Source organism: Rhamphochromis sp. 'chilingali' (assembly GCF_963969265.1).
Source record: "Rhamphochromis sp. 'chilingali' genome assembly, chromosome: 12".
Classification (NCBI taxonomy): Eukaryota; Metazoa; Chordata; class Actinopteri; order Cichliformes; family Cichlidae; genus Rhamphochromis; species Rhamphochromis sp. 'chilingali'.
Genome location: NC_137939.1, coordinates 35,325,740 through 35,344,280, shown reverse-complemented (window position 1 = coordinate 35,344,280; position 18,541 = coordinate 35,325,740). Strand labels below are relative to the sequence as shown.

General features: G+C 41.0%; 1 protein-coding gene across 3 annotated transcripts; it reads right to left on the bottom strand.

Moving 5' to 3' along the window:
- Positions 1-206: 206 nt before the first annotated feature.
- Positions 207-17,862, bottom strand: LOC308407462 (tyrosine-protein phosphatase non-receptor type 7-like). 3 transcript variants are annotated; one of them, XM_080899112.1, is made up of 11 exons: positions 17,725-17,862; positions 9,510-9,676; positions 9,146-9,326; positions 8,330-8,414; positions 8,159-8,238; positions 5,639-5,776; positions 4,705-4,905; positions 3,883-4,079; positions 1,915-2,028; positions 1,745-1,829; positions 207-851 (listed from the first exon to the last, which is right to left on the bottom strand). In XM_080899112.1, exons 2-11 carry the CDS (start codon positions 9,614-9,616, stop codon positions 744-746), a joined length of 1,296 nt encoding a protein of 431 aa, XP_080755238.1. In that variant the 5' UTR covers positions 9,617-9,676; positions 17,725-17,862; the 3' UTR covers positions 207-743. The 3 variants fall into 3 exon arrangements, with proteins under 3 accessions (XP_080755238.1, XP_080755237.1, XP_080755236.1); XM_080899111.1 differs by lacking the exon at positions 17,725-17,862 and adding an exon at positions 13,534-13,724; XM_080899110.1 differs by lacking the exon at positions 17,725-17,862 and adding an exon at positions 11,187-11,508.
- Positions 17,863-18,541: the final 679 nt, after the last annotated feature.

Genomic DNA, 18,541 nt, shown 5'->3' with positions numbered 1-18,541 from the left:
GGTGTACTTACTTATTCACAGGACTTTATTGGAAGCTTAAAACATAGAATTAAAATATTTAAACTTTCTGAAAAAAATTTAATGCAGAGCTGGTCGGCTGAATGTGTCCTTTAAAAATTGCTGAGTGAAAAAGTATTTATATTCATAATTTATTGATCTGATTGTTTTATACACATTAGTCTCTAAAGGAGATCAAAAAACAGCAGATTTCAACAAGGCTCAAGAGGTGTTTTTGTTTCATAAATTAACAGAATGGGTCAAATAATAAGAGAGAAACATGGTGATCCAATGATTTGTGATTGTCAAACATGCCACTGCTGATGTGACAAACTGTCCTGGTCGCATTTCATGAAGAGATCTATGTGATTTGTTTTGATACCCTCAAATGTTCTGACTATTAAAACATGTCTTCATACTTAGCAGGCCATATTTAGAGTTAAACAAATGAATGTGTGTGGTAAATAGCTGCTCGAAAAACACCACAGCCAAGCCAATGAATATTCCTGCCTTATTTTATTTAATTAGTCTGATTCAGTCTTAGTCTGTCATGAACATGATGCTTTTGATCTTCTAATTATTCCTATTCTCTGCTTGTTCAGTCAAATTGGAGCCAAACACCAGTTCTTTGGGGCCCCTGTAGGATCCTCCTCGTCCCCCTGCTGGTGCATCAGTTCTGCTGCTGCTGGCGTCTTTCTCCTCGCTTCTCCTGGACTTCTCTGAAGACACTGCTGGTTATCCAGGTTCTATGAGATCTTCCTGTTCTGTTTGCTGTGTAGCTCGAGGTTCTGCAGCTGTATGCTGACCTGGTCCTCTGGGTTCTGCTGGCTCTGAGGCAGTGTGCCAGGCTGGTTCTGTAAATATTCAGAATTGGTACACTGTTTACAACCTCAAACCAAAAATTACAGACGCAGCTGTCCTCTGATGGCTGCTGTGGTTCAGGTGATTAAGGTGCGGCTGATGTTACATGTTTCATTGCTAACACACAAACTGTTGTTTATTTGGATTCAGTTCCAACCACATCATCCTGCCACCACAGACATGCACCACCGCACCAACTGTTGATGAAAACAGTTCCCACCAAGTTCTAACTATTTTGGTGCAAAGCGCTGTGCAGCAATGACTGCATATATTAACACTAGGCAGCAATCTGTGGCTGCAGCGCCAATAATGGCCACTCGAGGCTCTAACAGTCCCCACAGACTGTATGAACAGAGTCAGTGTGGAAGTGCCTTAAAGCTGCATTTCTGGTTGTTTACAAGACTGTGGCTCCCGTTGCACTTACTCAATACAGCTCAGTACAACTTATCATGTCATTTGTGGTAGCAAATACACTTAAAAAACAGGCTAAAGTAGGGTATGCTCACAGGCTTGTGATGGACAAGCCTGTGAGCCTATAGTGTCCCTCAGTATCATGCTTAGATTCAGGCACACTCCCCAGGTCTAGTTTAAAAAACTGTGCCCCAACTAGTGGGTCACACCGCCACGATTGACTCCATCTTTTATATACAGTCTATGAATTGTCGCATAGGGCACATACCCGACAACAACACCAGGACCCCCAAAAACTGTTTTTATAGTTGCTGCCACTCAATGTGCAATAAATCTACAAACACATTTAAAGAAGGAAAATCAGAAAACTAGACTTTTTGAATGATCTGTTTGTTGTTTTTAGACATTTGTATAAACCACTGGGCTCAGAGCTGAAGGCCACAGGCAGCAGTCTCGGCAGGGTGCTGCTGTGTACCTGTTTCTGCTGCAGCTGGGAGCTGTACTGGGCCAGTGTGGAGTACAAGAACTGGTACTGCTCTGAGGTCTGGATCATACCGCCCCTGCAAATGAGCAGACCACAGGTTTTAAACATGCAACTGCATGTTAAAGACGGACTGCAAAGGAAAGAGAGAGGAAAACACCCACCTGTCGAGTCGAAGCTGACAAACTGTCTCCAGGACATCAGCTTGCCCGGTTTCTCTGAGCTGCTGACAGCCGATAGTGCTGGCTATAAAACAGCCTGTCCGCCCGATACCTGCACTGTAGAGGGGAGGACAGGGGAGATGTTAGGAGAACAGCAGTGTAGATTTAGGATGAGTATTGTATTCATCCGACTCATCCATCTGTCTCATCAACACAAAGAACAAAATCTTGATCAATCAAATAATAATCAAAGTTTTTAGAGCTCCACCTTTGGATGCAGTTCTTACTTGAGAACAGGAACAATTACAAAGATTGTCTTGTGACAGTCCTACGATATTCAGCTAAAAAGCGGCTAATGTGGAGGAGATGATAGGGAAGGTTTCTAGAAAAGTTGGTAAGATCCATGACCTTTGTGCTGACTTTTCTTTGAACTCAGTCACAGCAGATTTATTTACTCTTTGCTCAGAATCTCTGGTTTCTGTGTGCTTCAGGCATGCAGCAGCATATTGGTACTCAAAGACGTGTGTCAGGTCACCGCAGCCCCATCGCTTTAAACTTTTATCTGTCCTCTCTGCTGTGGTTGGCTGCTCAGTCAAGGCAGCCACCCCTGCTCTCAGGCAGGAAGCAGCTTTCGACACATCGGCCGCGGCTCTGGTTTGACACATCGCAGTCTGTTCACCCATAACCATCACGCTGCTCTCAGCGGATGTATTTCAAGAGTGGTTTATTGATGCATGTTTTAACTTCTGTTTATGGTCCTCACTCTCCTTTATGTACACAATGTATTTTATATTTTACTGTATTATTGTCTTTTTGGATTATTGCAAAGCACCTTCTTGTGCAAAGAGGTCTATACTTCAGTTTAAAAACATGTTCCTGAATGGTCACACAGCTGCCTTGTCGTCAAGCACAAGTAAACGTAAAGTTATTTTTGTAAAATTAGTTTGTAAATCAGTTATGTTTTGTGACTTTATTTGAAGCAAATTTTTTGCACACAAGCTTTTATTTAGAAAATTCTTTTGCCCTTCCAGGGTGGGACTTGTTGCGTTTATTTCAGTGCAGGAGAAAAATGAAACTGTAGCTGGTTAGCACTTAGTTCTCTTTTACCAACGTTGTTTATAAAAACATGGTGCAATGATCAACTTCTTCATTTTAATGCATAAACAGCATAAACAGCTGTTCTGTTCTCTTGTGACTTTTTCATAATGAGATTTAATTGGCCAGTGGCCTCTTCTGTGGAGCCAGCTCCCAGTTTGGATTCAGGAGACAGACACGATCTCTACTTTAAAGATTAGACTTAAAACTTTCCTTTTTTAAGAAACGTAAAGTTAGGGCTGGATCAGATGACCCTGAATCCTCCCTTAGTTACACTGCAATAGACCTGCTGGGGTTTCCCATGATGCTTTGAGTGATTCTTCTTCACTCACTATGTGTTTATACACCTCTCTGCATTTAATCATAAATTATTATAAATCTCTGTCTCTCTTCCCCAGCCTGTCTTTGTCCTGTCTTCCTCCACTCATTGCTAACCAATCACAGCAGATGGCCCCGCCCCTCCCTGAGCCTGTTTCCGCTGGAAGTTTCTTCCTGTTAAAGGGAGTTTTTCCTCCCACTGTGCTTGCTTGGAGGGGATCATATGATTATTGGGGTTTGCACTCTATCATTAAATAGTCTTTTCTTTACTATGTAAAGCACCTTGAGGGGACTGTTGTTGTGATTTGGTGCTATATACTAAATAAAAATCAAATGAATTGAGTCGTAGCCACTGGAGCTTGACAGCAGATTTTATTTATTTGGCTAACTTGTTTATTTCTCTCAATGCTGTGAGCAAAATGAAGCGAGAGAAGTGACGCTTTAGTTGAGTAAGATATGACACCTGTCTGTGTTTCGTCAGGTAACGTGAACTAACCAGAACCAATTTTATCCATTTTGAGAAATCACAATTTTTTTTGAAGGAAAACTAAAACTGACCTGCAGTGGATGATGATTGGTCCAGGGCTGGAGGCGGGCGCAGAGACTTCCTGAGAGCTAGAGGGCGGCACGAGGGACTTGCTGTACGTCTCCACCTCTTCCACCAGCCTTAGATATGGAGCTATGCATTGTGGGATATGATGGTCAGGCCAAGATGTGAACCAGTAGTGTCTGACGTGTCGACACTCTGAATGGAGCTGAAAGCACACAAACACACAGTTATCAAACAAAACCAGGTGCACAGACTCAGGTGCTTCTGTTGGTTTTATTTTGGAAATGTGCATTTATAATAAAGTACTATTTTATTTCTTCCTAAAATTTAAAAAGGTTTTAAACCTTAAGTAAACTAAACTTATCAGCCAAATGTGAATGAATTGTTTTTTTTATTCGTTACAAAGATGTTTTTGTTAGACTGACAAGGAAACCCACATGGAAAAGAAATAGTAAAAACTTTAAAAGACGTAATTTCATTTTCACTGATCATGATTCTGCTTTAGTTCACTCAGCTACTTCCACTCACTGCTATGAATGTACAAACCTAATAACATCTTCTAGAAGCTTTAAGAAGCTGATAAAAGCCTAAGAAATATTTCATAAGTCTGTAATCAGAGTGGTTTCACCAGAAAAAAACCCAAACACCTCTGCAGATGTCTAATCGGTCCATCTTTGTTTAACCACAAAGCATTTAAGCAGTGCAGCTTTGTAGAGCAGGACTGCAATAACATCAGTCATCCATTTAGACAGTGATCTTCAGAAATGACAAACATTTAACACATGGCTTCATCTGGCTCATGGAGGTGAAATCTGCGAACTCTACTGTACCTGAATCTCCATATCTGTGACCGTGAATCCGTCTTTCTCTCGGCTGTCTTTCACTCTGATAAGGAATCTGCCGATTTGTCTCGTCTCTCCTTCCTCTTCATTTTCCTTCTCCCTCTGCCCGTCCTTCTCCTCCGTGTCTTCGTCCTCCTCCTTTACCCTCTTCGTCTTGTCTCTCGGCTGTGGCCAGTACACCTCACATTTCTTCAAACAGACAAACAGCCAAGTGTTCAGATCCATAATCAGATGGATGTAGCATGAATGCACAGCTCAGTGCACAGTAGAATACAAGAATAAAGTCACATTAAATGGAGTAGAAAATATACAACATAAATATATATAATAAATATAATAAATAATAATAAAAAGCAGCTTTCTTTAATGGACTCTGTACATCATATTTACTGATGAAAGCTGGCCTGCCAATCACCCACGCAGAATTTCTTAATACAGAGGAAGCTGCGTGAGTAAACATGCATGACTAGAACTGTGGTTGTTATTTTGTGCGATATCTGTGTTGTTGTGCAACAGCGAATTCAGCTGCAACTTCTAATTTAACGTTGTCACTTTAATCAATCTGAACCTTGGTGAAAAGGCGCTGCTGTGCTCCATCTTGAATACAACGGCTCCCAGTGTACTGACAGTCCACAACAATTTTGGCTGCTCATCACTCAGGCTACCTGACAGATTTGGCACCCTGTGAGGTCATCCTGTTCCCCCGAAATAAAGTTCAGGTTGAACTTTTGACACAATGGAGGAGATCCAGTGAAATGAAGACAACCAGGGAGTGTCTCAAGAGCGACAGCAGTGCAGAGGAGGGTGTGCCGCTGCATAATGTCACTACTTCAGTTTGTTTTTCCACAAATTTGCGGTGCAGCACAGCTATTACACAAAAGGATGAAATGAACACAGGGAAACAACACTTGTGTCTCCTCACCTCGTTGTTCTCCTTCAGCCTCGTAACCATGACGATGATACTGCTCCTCTCCTGCCACACCATGTCCCAGAAGTCTCCCACGGTGTGCACCATGGGCCCCTGGGTAGCGATGTAGGCCCTGGGAGCCCCTTTGTAGCCCTGCCACATAAAGAGCATCAAATCTCACAACAATCAGTCAGTAAACTTTCTCACAGTATAATGCTTTACTCTGAGGTCAATACCAGGACACTAGAACCACTGGAGGTTCTAGTGTCAAAAATGTAGGTATAGGAAGGAAATATTTAATGATATTTTGGAGGAAACTGAGACTTTAGTTGTCAAATAAAATAAAGAGAAAGTCCACAGAGTTCTGTACTTGTGGTAGAGACATCTAGGGGACACCTTTTCAGCATCGTAGCTGCAGCAGTTGTGTCTTTGAGACAAAGCACAGTTCACCCAGCCCCGACGCCACAGTTTAAAGCATGTTTTACATCCTAATTTCTATTTTAGTGTTCTCTGTTTCCATCTCAGCTCTGATTAGGTGACTGACAAGCGCATTTGCTGACTTGTGGACCGGGCATTTCCAGACCAGGCTTGCACAAATCAACTATGAGGTATTTTCCAGCAGAGCTGGATGCACTCTGACCGTTTTCTTCGTGTTGTTTCATTTCTCAGGTTGGTATAAATGGATGCAAATGCAGATTAAGAAATGTCACTTGTTGTTTTTGTCACACACATTCATCATATCCCCTAGACTTCTAAAACCACCCTGGCCTCACAGGGCAGGAAGTGAATGATTCAGATTCAATAACAACTGTCAAGGGTCCAACCAGCACGCCACCAAATATAACAGGAGTTTAACTGAACGGGCAGATGAATGAATGCTACTTTTTACTTGTTGTTGCACATCAGCAGAGGCAGCAGGCGCTTCATGAAAACTGTCAAAAATTAACAACACAGGCGCACACTCCACAAACACACACAAATTGAGCTGAGGCTGCACAGTGTGAGGGATGCGTGGGCCATAAGGGAAGACAGGGGGAGGGGGAGTCGGGGACATGTCACTTCCTCCCTCACTTCCTGTGGTTTTCCTGGTTGCAAACTCCCACGCTGACAAACCGACGGCTCATATCTGAGTTTCTGTTTGTTTAGCTGTCCAACACACACACACACACACACGCACAAAACACACACGGACACACACACACGAGAAGACACCCACGCAGAGTGACAACGCTGTCACACACTCTATCAGCTTGTTTCCTTTTTAATAAAACCCTGAAGGAAACATATTTTCTTTTCTGTCACTTGACTCATTTAATCCAGGACTAAGTAATAAAATGAAACGGCTCAAATGAAAGAAAAGACATTGTTACTGAACCTGAGATCTCAATGACAGTAGCTATTTTCAAAAAACTTTATCTGCAGTACATTTTTTCAAGTATTGATAATAAATATACACTCATAGAAGATGCAGCAGCCCCGAAGATGACAGCCCAGACTCTGACAGTGCAAGCCTTTAAAAGCTCCTAATCATCCCAGCACAATTTTAGAGTTAGGAGAAATGTCCAGGATTCAGTTTCTCTCTGCTGCGGTACGGCAAGGATCTCTGATAAGGACCTCTGACACGTCTTTTTAAACCACCATGAGCCTGAATTAAAAAGCCTCTTAACCGTCACTTTCTGTCTTTTTTTCTGTTTTTAGGAACAACACTGGAAATAAGCCATGGAAATTTCATAGGGAGCAGCCATCGGAAGATGGAAAGGATGGACATAGTCAGCAACAATATGTTTATGTTTATGTTCTTTATGCCAAATTCTGACCATCCAAATGTTGCAGCAGAAAACATGTCGGCGGTCTCATTAGACCAGGCAACCTTCTGTTTTCCAGAATACTTAATGTGGTCTTCTGCTGCTGTAGCCCACCTGCTTCAGGTTTCCACATGTTGTGCATTAACAGATGTTCTTCTGCGTACCTTTGCTGAAACATGGTTATTTGAGTTACTGTTGCCTTCCTATCAGCTCAAACCAGTCCGGTCATTCACCTTTCACCCTGAGAACTTCCACTCACTGGATGTTTTCTCTTTTTATGACTTTTTTTTTAACTCTGTGTGTGAAAATCCCAGTATTTCTCAGCAGTTCCTGAAATAGCTGCCATATTCAAATTCGCTTAAATGACCTTTCTTCCCTATTCTGATGCTCAGAATGAACTTCACCAGATCATCTTGACCACATGTCCAGATCCTTTGAGCTTCTTTCCTGTGATCCTGTGGCTTAGATGTTTGCTGATGAGTGTATACTATCAATTTTTATTTAAACAAAAAATATATTAGTTCCAGAAAATATATCACACTTTTCATTAAACCATTAAAATTAGCAACTAAAACCACAAGAGCACAACATGCTCATTTGTGCTGAGACAAAAAAGGAGATTACAGAGACCTGATGTGGTCGGTGGGAAAGGCCCACCTGACATAGAGTGTGAGATGACAGAAATCTGTGGGGTTAGTTGACTTGGTAAGAAATAATGTTAGACTCTTACCCTGATGTAGTTGGCGTTGATGTAGCGATCAGGCCCAGGTTCATCGTCCGGGTTCCTCAGGATCACTCGGCTCTCAGGGTCTAAAGACAAACATACAAATAACGCACGGTGATAAATGGGAATAAACACACCAAGAGCTTTTCTACTGAGGTGAGACGGACAGTAACTGACTGGGGAGGATGGTTTTGTATCGGTCTTTCATCATGTGTCCCGGAACATCGAGGTCAGCAGCGTTCACAAAGTTCGGAGGGATCTTCTGTTGGGGAGACGGGAATATTAATGAATGTTAAAACTGTCCTGAAAGTTGGAGAGTTTAACAGTCTCAGAAAGCTATTCCATACCTGCTAGAAAGCACTAATTCTGGAGTAAATGTTCAGGATTTTAAGGTAATTGGTGGATCTGATGTTTTCTAGATATCATAGCTTTGCTTTTGTACTGCAGGTACATACAGTCAGACAAACAGGAAGGAGAGGAGGAAGGTAAAAAATTTCATAGACATTTGTTTTCAACTGTTTTGGGCAAAAGACTCCAATAAAGACTTCACAATATGAGCAATTTGAGGGGTTTTCCATTGTCCATGACAGTACAAAGTGCAACACAAAGTGATTGTGCTTCACTGTGTCAAAACCTGAACTTTTCAGAAGTTTCAGAATGCAACCCCATCATCCTGAGCTGATGAGCCATCTGCGGTGTTTATCTTTTACAGTGAAGACTAATATTCAGCAGTGACAATCATCAACATGAAAGTTGGGCCAGTTTAGACTTTGACACAGTGCTGCTTGTAAGACATGAAGCAAATCACAAATCTACTGAAGGTAGACCTAAAAACACGTTCAATCCAGAATCAGCAGTTACTGCTGGCACGTGTTACATGCACAGCAGGAACAGTTCAAAGTCCTGCAGATATTTAGTTTGTTTCACCTCATATTTCCCTTTTGTCTCTGCTTAATTTTAATGTGTTGAATGTTTGCAATGTTTTGAGTGTACCTGGTACTCTACATTCAGCGTATTTGTGTCAATGGCAGCTTCCTGCAGCAGCGTGTGTGTGAGTGGTCGTGAGGAGGTGTGAAGCAGCTGAAGCCACACCTCCTTTGGGGTGGAGACAGAACAGACAGTCTCCACCCCCAAAGTGTTCACATCCAAAAGAAGAGACAAATTAGAGCCCCGCCTGCAAAATAAGAAAACATTCAAGAGAAAAAGATGATTGATAGCAATTTTAAACTAACTAAAGAAAACATATATTGAGAGTTTTAACAAACACATTTTAGTCACAAAAGTGTAAATTTAAAAAATGACATTTTTAGAGGACTGAGGGTTTTAGAAAGCAAGATTATGCATAGTTAATGCTCACCTCTCCTGGAGCCGGACTGAAGCTTTGCGAGGAGGTGTGGTCAAGGGTGGGGGTGTCACTGGTTCCTCAGCAGGAGGGGAGGCGGAGTGCACTGCTGACATGCTCATGGTGAGTATAGGTGTATTTCAGTGGTTGGGTCCTCCTTATCTGCGCCTCACCACAGCATGCTGCAGTACAGAGAGAGAAGGAGCTTTAATATCCCCACATCATTTAGTTTTTCAGTAACCAGGAAGCAGGATAGGCTGGCAGAGTGATCGTGCGAATCAGAGCTGCTGATAACCAATCAGCAGCCACTATGCTCAAGCGTCACTGCACCCACCAAAGTCTGCTGAACTCTGGGAAAAGAAGTACACACTGTTTCTGAAGTTAATTTTTAGTCTAAACTGTAGATAAATGATTTTGGAGGTTTTTTCTTGTTTTTTCTGTAAATGTGTAAAACTGCTTCACAAAAAATTAAGACGTCACAAAGGTGATGTTCAAGTGTAAAATCAGCCAGTGAGATCTACACAAAAATGTAAAACAGGCTTAAGTGACTTGCCAATACAAGTAAGAAAGATTGAGAAAGATTGCTGACTGGGAATTACGTTTAAAGCAACGCCAAAATGTTTTAACCTCTGTTTTCGACCGTGGCGTGAAAAAAACAGCGTGTTTTGATATGAGACACAGAATATAAACCACGAAGAAGACAGAGGCTCTCTTTACCAGCCTCAGTGAAATAAACATTGCTGGAATTTCAGCTGTTTTTTGGTAAATGGCCTGTATTTATATAGCGCTTTACTAGTCCCAAAGGACCCCAAAGCGCTTTACACATCCAGTCATCCACCCATTCACACACACATTCACACACTGGTGATGAAGCTACATTGTAGCCACAGCCTGGGGCGCACTGACAGAGGCGAGGCTGCCGGACACTGGCGCCACCGGGCCCTCTGACCACCACCAGTAGGCAACGGGTGAAGTGTCTTGCCCAAGGACACAACGACCGAGACTGTCCATTTTTACATAAATTTGCTTATAAATGACTTTCTGTGAGTTCACATCCACTCTTAGTGCATTATTACTATTAGACTGATGCATCCCGATAACTAATTGAATTTCTGAATAGATGATCATGCATCTGGTGCTGCTTCTGTTGTATGCCTGTTAGTATTCTGCTCCTGTGCATTTTGGATCAGCAGTAGTTCTTCTTGGCTCTAGTCTGGCAAAGATTCAGGTCCATTTTGCCTCTAGCCCAACCTGGTTGAGTGACAACATCAGTCTAGGCACGTCAGGAAGAAATACGAAGACATTAGCAGCTTTTATCATGTAATTATGGTCACAGTAACTCAGAATGCATCATAAGAGAAAAATACTGAATATGACTCATGGGCCTGTAGTACAACAGATATTTCCCACTGCTTTTTACAACAGCTAAAAATACAAGCACTGTGTGAAAAATCAAGCAATAATATCTGAGAACCTGTATTGTCATTGTTATTACAGCAGAATGCAGGCAGCATAAGATGAATGACCGTTACAGCCCCATGCTGAAACATGTGGCTCTGCAACTGCATGACTTAACTGTATACAATTAGAGAAGCTACAGTGCAAAAAAACTGAATAAAGCGGCATTTTGGCATTTCTAAGCCTTTTTGTTGTGGCCAGTTTTCCAAAAACAGAAAGTGTGTTTGCACTCACCATTCTGTTCCTCTGTTGCTTCTCAGCTTCACTTTAACTTAAATTTCTGTTCTGTTTTGCCATTCAGGAGTTTCCAAACAAAATAAGAAGATCACACTCCACGTGTCGCTGCTGACAGCCCTCGTGATCGCAACAGTTCGTTGTTGTCATCTGACATGCTGAACAAATTATTAATGCGATGATGAGGCAGCGCTCTCGTCAGACGGAGCACAGATCTGCCATCAGTACCCGACAGACGAGACCCGATGAGCGCTGGTAGCAAACTCAGCCTGAACCCTGATGAAGTGAAAACAAGTGTGTGTAAATAAGTGTGTCTGTGTTTGTGTGTGTGTTGTCACTGTTCAGTGTGTTTCCACATCAGTTCGGACCTGAAACGTTTCAGCGTGTCTCCATCGGAAGAGAGTTTCCTCATAGCAGGAAGTCAGCACGCCCACACTTACTCAACACACTCATACAAACACACGCCTCAGTCAATAGACTCAAACATAAAGGCCAGACTTACATATATTACTATTTTGATTTTTTAGACTCAATTGAACTTCACAAAATGTGTTTCTTTAGAAAGCTGCAGAGAGTTTGTGCTTGATGCTGTTGTTATGCAACTCGATCATGAGTCAAAACTCTACCACGAGCTTAGCAAAGTTTGGATGATTCACAGAGCTGCAATAGACACATTAATGGGAAACACAGCAGGCTGGAATAAACCAGAATTACAAATCAACACGTACGTTATCTGTGCATTCACAAAACTGGTTTAAGTTCTCAGAAGTGCTGTTTAACAGAGAATCAAGATAGGAGTTAGATGGAAATGGACAATCGAGTTTCACCAGATTTTCATGGATGTCAAACATTCTCGTCTTGCTGTAATGAATTTTTGTTTTCTTTTTGTGCACGGCTCATTTGGGCTTTTACCTAGAAAACAGTAAATGTTATAAGAACCCCAGAGTGCAAACTGACAATAAGAAAAAATGCATATTAACGCTCTCTGGCTGCAGAGGCACCTTATCTCTTTGGTTATGGTTTAAGTAATTCTGGATAATCAGTAAGATATAAAAAATGGGTTTAATGTTAGGGAGGTCCTGAGGTGAGGAGTTATTTGTTCCTCTGTGCTTTAATCTGGACCTCAGGGCAGTTGGGGGCATTTGTTCAGCAGACCTCAGGGGTCTTGACATAATGTGTAAACTTAAAAGATCACAGAGGCAAGACGGTGCAAACCCATGCAAACTCTGGCAGTTGGTGGAGGAGCTCCAATATGGGGGACATGAAGTCTCGCTTGCATCTGAAAATTAATAACTGTCCCGCAGCATTTTGGACCAGCTGCAGTGACTGACTGACACCTGAATAAAGACTCTTAAAGTCGAAGTGAAATGAATGCACAGCTAACGCTCTCAAAGTCTCTGAAACAGCAGAAAGATTTCATTTTTGTGAGTAGCTGGAGATGAAAGAAGCTAGCTTTGATGACAGCATTCACGTGTTTGTTCCTCGCAAAGTGCTTTTTATAAATGTTTAAAGAACCGAGGTCACAGAGGTCAGGAAACGTCTGAAACATGTAAGTTTGACGAATATGCAAAAAATCAGGAACAGCGAGGCGACTTCACAGCTCTGCATATTTTCAGGTTCCTGACAAAATGAACTTATTATGCTGAATCATGCAAACATCGGGATTCTTCTGTCACCTAACTAGAAACCTTCAATGTGGCAGCTGGAGGTGATTTTACTACTTCCATATTTCTGGGTACATTTTGAATGCAGCATAACATGCGAGTTGATTTATATTTCAAAATCTGCAGTTTTAAAATAAATGGTATTGAGTGCAAAGCACTTTGTTTATATTTGAAGTATTTGGAGTAAAAGTGCAACGCGCCATAACATAAAGATGCTAAAGTATTACATTACATTCCTCTGCTGGTCCTATCCATTCTGTCATCCAATCATGTGGAGGATTGTAAGTTAATTGTATGTTAGTCCTACAATACACACACACACACACACACACACACACACACACACACACACACACACACACACACACACACACACACACACACACACACACACACACACACACACACACCCTCCTGGACACACCCCTGGCCATAGCAAACGCTAAATCTCCAGGAGGTTGCTTGTTGTGCACAACATTTTCCTGGAAACACCGCATCCTCTCGAGCTTCTAATTACACTCATGTAACAAATGTAAAACAATTTGTTGCTGTGGGTTATATTTATAGTTAAAAGTACTCATCTTTTTAGGTCCCATGAGATGAAACATGGGACAGTTATTGAAGAGTTATCGACGGTTTTCAGAGATAAGAAGAGAAGAATGTCTGAAATTGATCAAGCTTACCAGATGTTTCTTAGCCATGATGTTCTGTGTAATTCAGGTCTGTAAGATGTAAATCCGTCTCTGATACTGAAGCTCCTGCTCACTTTACTCGCACAACTAATAAACTAATCAGCAGCTCAGCAAATCGCTAACTAGCACTGGAATAAATGGGTGCTCCCCATTTGTTCTCTCTCTTTCCCACCTTCCTCAAATGAAACTAATTACTTACTGACACACCGGGGGCAAGAAGAAACAAGTGAACGGAGAGGGAAAGTGATAGTAAACGAGGGAGAAAAAACAGAACATTAGGTGAAAGAGAGAGAAGAAGCAGCAGGAATAGACTTGTCCTGTTTTTCTGGCTGTTATTACCTTGGTTCAAGGTGTGCAGGTAGAGAGGGAGAGGCAGAGAGACCTGAGGGAAGAGAGAGAAAGAGAGAGAGAACGAGTGAGAGGGAAAATTAGTCAGAAAGAAAAAGAAGAAAAAAGAGATGGAGAGATAATGAAAGAGAGGAAGAGTGAAATGCTCCGGGCGTTGATTATTAACACACCAGCAACAGCTGCTCATGAATCATTCATGTCAAATCACACAGCACATCGCTAACAGCAGCAGTACAGGAACATGCACTAATGTAACACGCATTCATATAAAACAGCAAAATAACAAACAGGAATATTAGCCTGCACCCCCTGACACTGATGGCTATTTACCACAGAGGAAACTTAAAAGTCAACCCTTTTTATGAGAAAACACTGACTCAACCTCACACCTCCACACTGTTTTTCACTCGTCGCTTGACAATGGAAAATTCTGTCCTTTGGACCTTTGAACCCCAAATGTGTGACTTTGTTTAAAGGACTTTCTGCTCCTTTAGAACATTTTTATTTTGTTTTATCGTGAAACTCCACTCGAGCCACCTGTTTTATCTCCCATCTCCCTAAAAGCTCACTTTTGACTGGGCTCTTTCTGGAAGCCTACTGAAGAGCAGCACACTGTACTTATGAGCTGCTCTCATTCGTTTTAATCTCAATATGACTTTAAATTGGAGAAATAAAGAATGTAATACTAGGCATTTTACTCCACCTGTTGAAGTGGACAGCATGTGGGACTGGATCAGTGCAGAGGGGAATCAGCAGCGACTGTTTGCTTTGTTACAAAAGCAATTTATGTATCTATGCTGCACCACACTTACTGTAGTCAGCACAAAAATGCTGGTTTTCTTTCCGAAATATATATCTCTAGTAATATTCAAGATATTCTTCCTACATCCAAGTAGAAGGGTTGGATCAGGCTTTCTAGAAAATATTGTGAAATTAACAGAGCAAAACAAACCTAGCATTAATCTTGCAGACGCGTCTAAAACCTGCATTCAGGCAGGTTAAATAGTCACTGGAGCCTAAAGACAAGTGGAAGCTAAATTTACTTGAACTTTTACACGCTTGCTAACAAAGACTGAGAAGTTTGCCCGTATTACTTTACATATTCTATATTAGGATTAAAAACAGTAACAGAAACGAAAATCTTACTCAAATCATTTATGGAGCCATAAACTCCACATTTGAGTCACCTGGAAACATGTAAAACTCATCTGGAGACTTTTCAGTAGGTTGCAGATCAAAGAGTTCATTTTAGCTTCCAGCAACTTTTCTCCTTTTGGCTAAAAAACAAATGGCCTGCTTTTATTTTTTGTCAGAAATGATGGATGCATTCTTCCATTTATCTAATAGGGGCTGATGCTCATCCTAATTTTGAGAAAAATTGCACAAAACCCCCCAAAATAACACGACGATGGAGCTGCATCTAGGACTTTAATATTGTGCAGCAATAAGAGGGAAGGGACTTGAATTTCACTTTCACTAAGTGGAATTTAAGTGAAGTTAAAGGGGTGAATGCTCGGGGAGTCTGGACTTCATTACCAAATCCTCACAGCCAGTCACCACTGCGCTAATGAAAATATGCAAGACTGTCGTCTCAATTTCAATCATGTTTTGGTAAGAGAAGTTAAACACTATGTATTTTCATACTGTCTTATACCATCCATCCATCTTTCTATGCCATGTTATATTATATTCATATTATACTTACTCAGGAGCACAGGTACAATAACAGAACAGTCTACACAGGCCCTGAGGATTAATAACTGGGCTTTAAGTGGCTCTTAGATGTCTCAAAACTTCATGTTACCAGGAAGCAAAAGGTAAATATTTGCAGCATTTCTTCTGGGTGTTAATGTGCAGATTTTCAAGGCAGTCTATAACCAAATACTGTAACAAAAATATACATTTTGCTGCTTCTTCCTTTGAGTTATATAAAAAGGTTTGAATGACATGTTTTGTATTTTAGCAGCACAGCGATGCAGAGATTAGCTCCATCTGTTGCCTCACAGCGATAACGTTCTGGCTTTAAATCTATCTTTGTGGTTGCTGTAGGTGGAGATGTGAGATAAATAAAGCTGATTGGTCAGCAAGTCGTTCAAAGTGATAAACTGATGAACATCCATTTGAAATTTCTCTAGTTTTGCATGTTTTTTTAAAGTCAAGTTACATTAACGTACAAATTTCCACCAGCAGTTTCCAGCTGTGCTCTTTTCACAACGACAAATGCTCCGTGTGAAAAGTCTCACAGCAGAAGTTTCTTTACCTCCGATGGTACAAGACATTTTTTGTTTTTTGAAAGCGTGCTACACAACAAACTGAGTCATATTATTGGAGAAAATACTGGGCTGAAGTCTGCAGTTCAATAGCAACAAGTAATGTGCAATAAACACAAAGATGAGTGACAATATTAAACAAAACTGTTAATGAGTTTTACTAATGATTCTGTTTCTGGAGCGCTTCCAGAGCAAATGAATGCAACTCATCCAAAAGACTTCCAGGGTTTGACGGTTGGTTTGAGTTGATATTTAGAAACTGAGAGCCAGCGTAAGAATAAAGGCTGCACAGGGAAAAAAGGACAAACACTTTTCTGTGTTTGTAATGTGTGTCTTAATTATCGTGGTTAGTACTGGTAACCATTAGCAACAGTTTCTTAACCATTACTGATGTGGTTGCTACTTTTTGTCATGCTGGCTGTCAGGTGAGGAGAGATAAAATTAAAGAGAGGGTCGGATTTTCCCTTCGCTACTTATCTGTATTTATTACAGGTGACATAATAAGCCGAGTGGCCAAGAATCACATCACACGGGCAAATACTGAACCCACGGTGCACGTACCCCCCCAAACTGAAACACGCCCCAATTTTAAAACACTTTACTCAGTGTGAAAACACTGAAAGATTATTTACAACTATTTAGAACCCAGATTGATCCATAAAGGATTTTGAAAGGTTTCTCGTACATTGATAACATCACTTAATACAGTAATGTTATTGTATGCAGTATATATAAAGTTAAAAACAGTCTGTGGGGAATAAACAGCAATGGTGCAGTTATAGTTAGTATAGGTAGTTGACTGTACTTTACTGCAGTAGCTTTTGTAAAGACATTTTGTGATCAACTACACATTTTACCAATGAAAAACAATATTTGCAACGAGATCACAGTTATGACTTTTAAGATGTTATCTGAAACAGTTAACATCAGCAGAAATATGTATTCACTCGGTCGTGGCCGGGTTCAGTATTTCTGTAAAACAGCTTGCTTTTAAAAATGTTGAAATTACTTTAAAGTGGGAGGAGAAGACGCTCCACATCTAAAGCATGTTTGTGAAAGTTTTGTTGGTCACAGTTTTCACAAACAGCTGTTCCAGAAATTGAGGCTCAAATTTGTTCAGGTAAAATTAACTTACATAAATAATAACAATAATTCATGCACTACCTTTTTTTTTTACAGTATATCTTGTCAGGTCTTTTAAACATTTAATTTTATTATCCTGATTTTTCCACAATGCGTGTGAGACATATTTATAAGAATAAACATTTTATTTAAGAATCTTATTTATATCATTTTTTTAATCAACACCTAAAAGTAATATTTAGTCTGAACATATTATTTTCAGTAGATGTATGTATAAAATATTATATTAGTACTTTACATGCACTAAAACAGATTTACCTCCGTTTTTAGCATCCAGCAGTAAAGATTGCATAAACTTTGTATGATAAAAGTTTGTCATTCATATTGTATTCCTGTTATAAGTATGTCCATCACAAGTATCTCACACTGCATCCACACTCAGGTTGCCAAGTCCCCCCCCCCCCCCCCCCCTCCTCCTCACCTCTCAGAGATTCCCCGTATCCTTCGATCCTTCCTTCCCGCCTTTCTGGTCTTCCTCCTCCTCTCTTCTTTCTTCTTCTCTGTTCTCTTCTTCCGTCTCTCTCATCTGTTGCTGTTGCTTTCTGTTGTTCTCTCTTTACTTCTACCTTCGTCGCCACTTCCTTTTCTGCATCCACCCACTCACTCATTACCACACACACACACACACACACACACACACACACACACACACACACACACACACACACACACACATTTTTTGCGTACATATACGCTTTCTATTCCCCTCGTCCAAGGTTATGGGTCCCCCTTAGACTGCACGCCACAGGCTTTAACTCTGTGTATTTATTTGGTGTGTGTGTTTGAGGCTATCAGCAGTGTTTCACAGTGGGGCTGTACAAACTGATTTTCCACATCTTTTTTCTCTCCAGCTGTCAGATGAGCAGCACCAGGATTAAAACCTATTGGGACACAGCCGGGAAGGCTAACCCCGCTAACTTTATTAGCACTCACCACAGAAATAAAATGAACAGAAACAGACTCTGCTGTTCACGACTCTCATATCAGGAGACGGTTATGTGGCGGTGTGGCTGTAGGTTATTTTTCAGAGCTGAGGTGCCATTTATGTGCAGCTAAAAAGCTAATTTGAAAAGCTGATGGCCGTGTTTGCTGTTAGCTGCTGCGGTCTGCTGTTTACTGTCAATTAAAAAAAGACAAAAACAAAAAGCTGACGACTTCACAATCAAACGATTTTTTGTGGTCATCGTGTGAAGCAAATACAAAATGGAAAGTGAAACAAAGTCACAACAGGAAGGCCT

What these genes read in the sequence shown, in the direction of transcription:
- LOC308407462 (XM_080899112.1), bottom strand. Translation starts at nt 9,616, where the DNA reads ATGAGCATGTCAGCAGTGCACTCCGCCTCCCCTCCTGCTGAGGAACCA. An exon ending in TCAGTCCGGCTCCAGGAGAG is followed by an intron (nt 9,327 to 9,509) that starts GTGAGCATTAAC and finishes CTTATTTTGCAG; the next exon opens with GCGGGGCTCTAATTTGTCTC. An exon ending in GGCTGAAGGAGAACAACGAG is followed by an intron (nt 4,906 to 5,638) that starts GTGAGGAGACAC and finishes GTCTGTTTGAAG; the next exon opens with AAATGTGAGGTGTACTGGCC.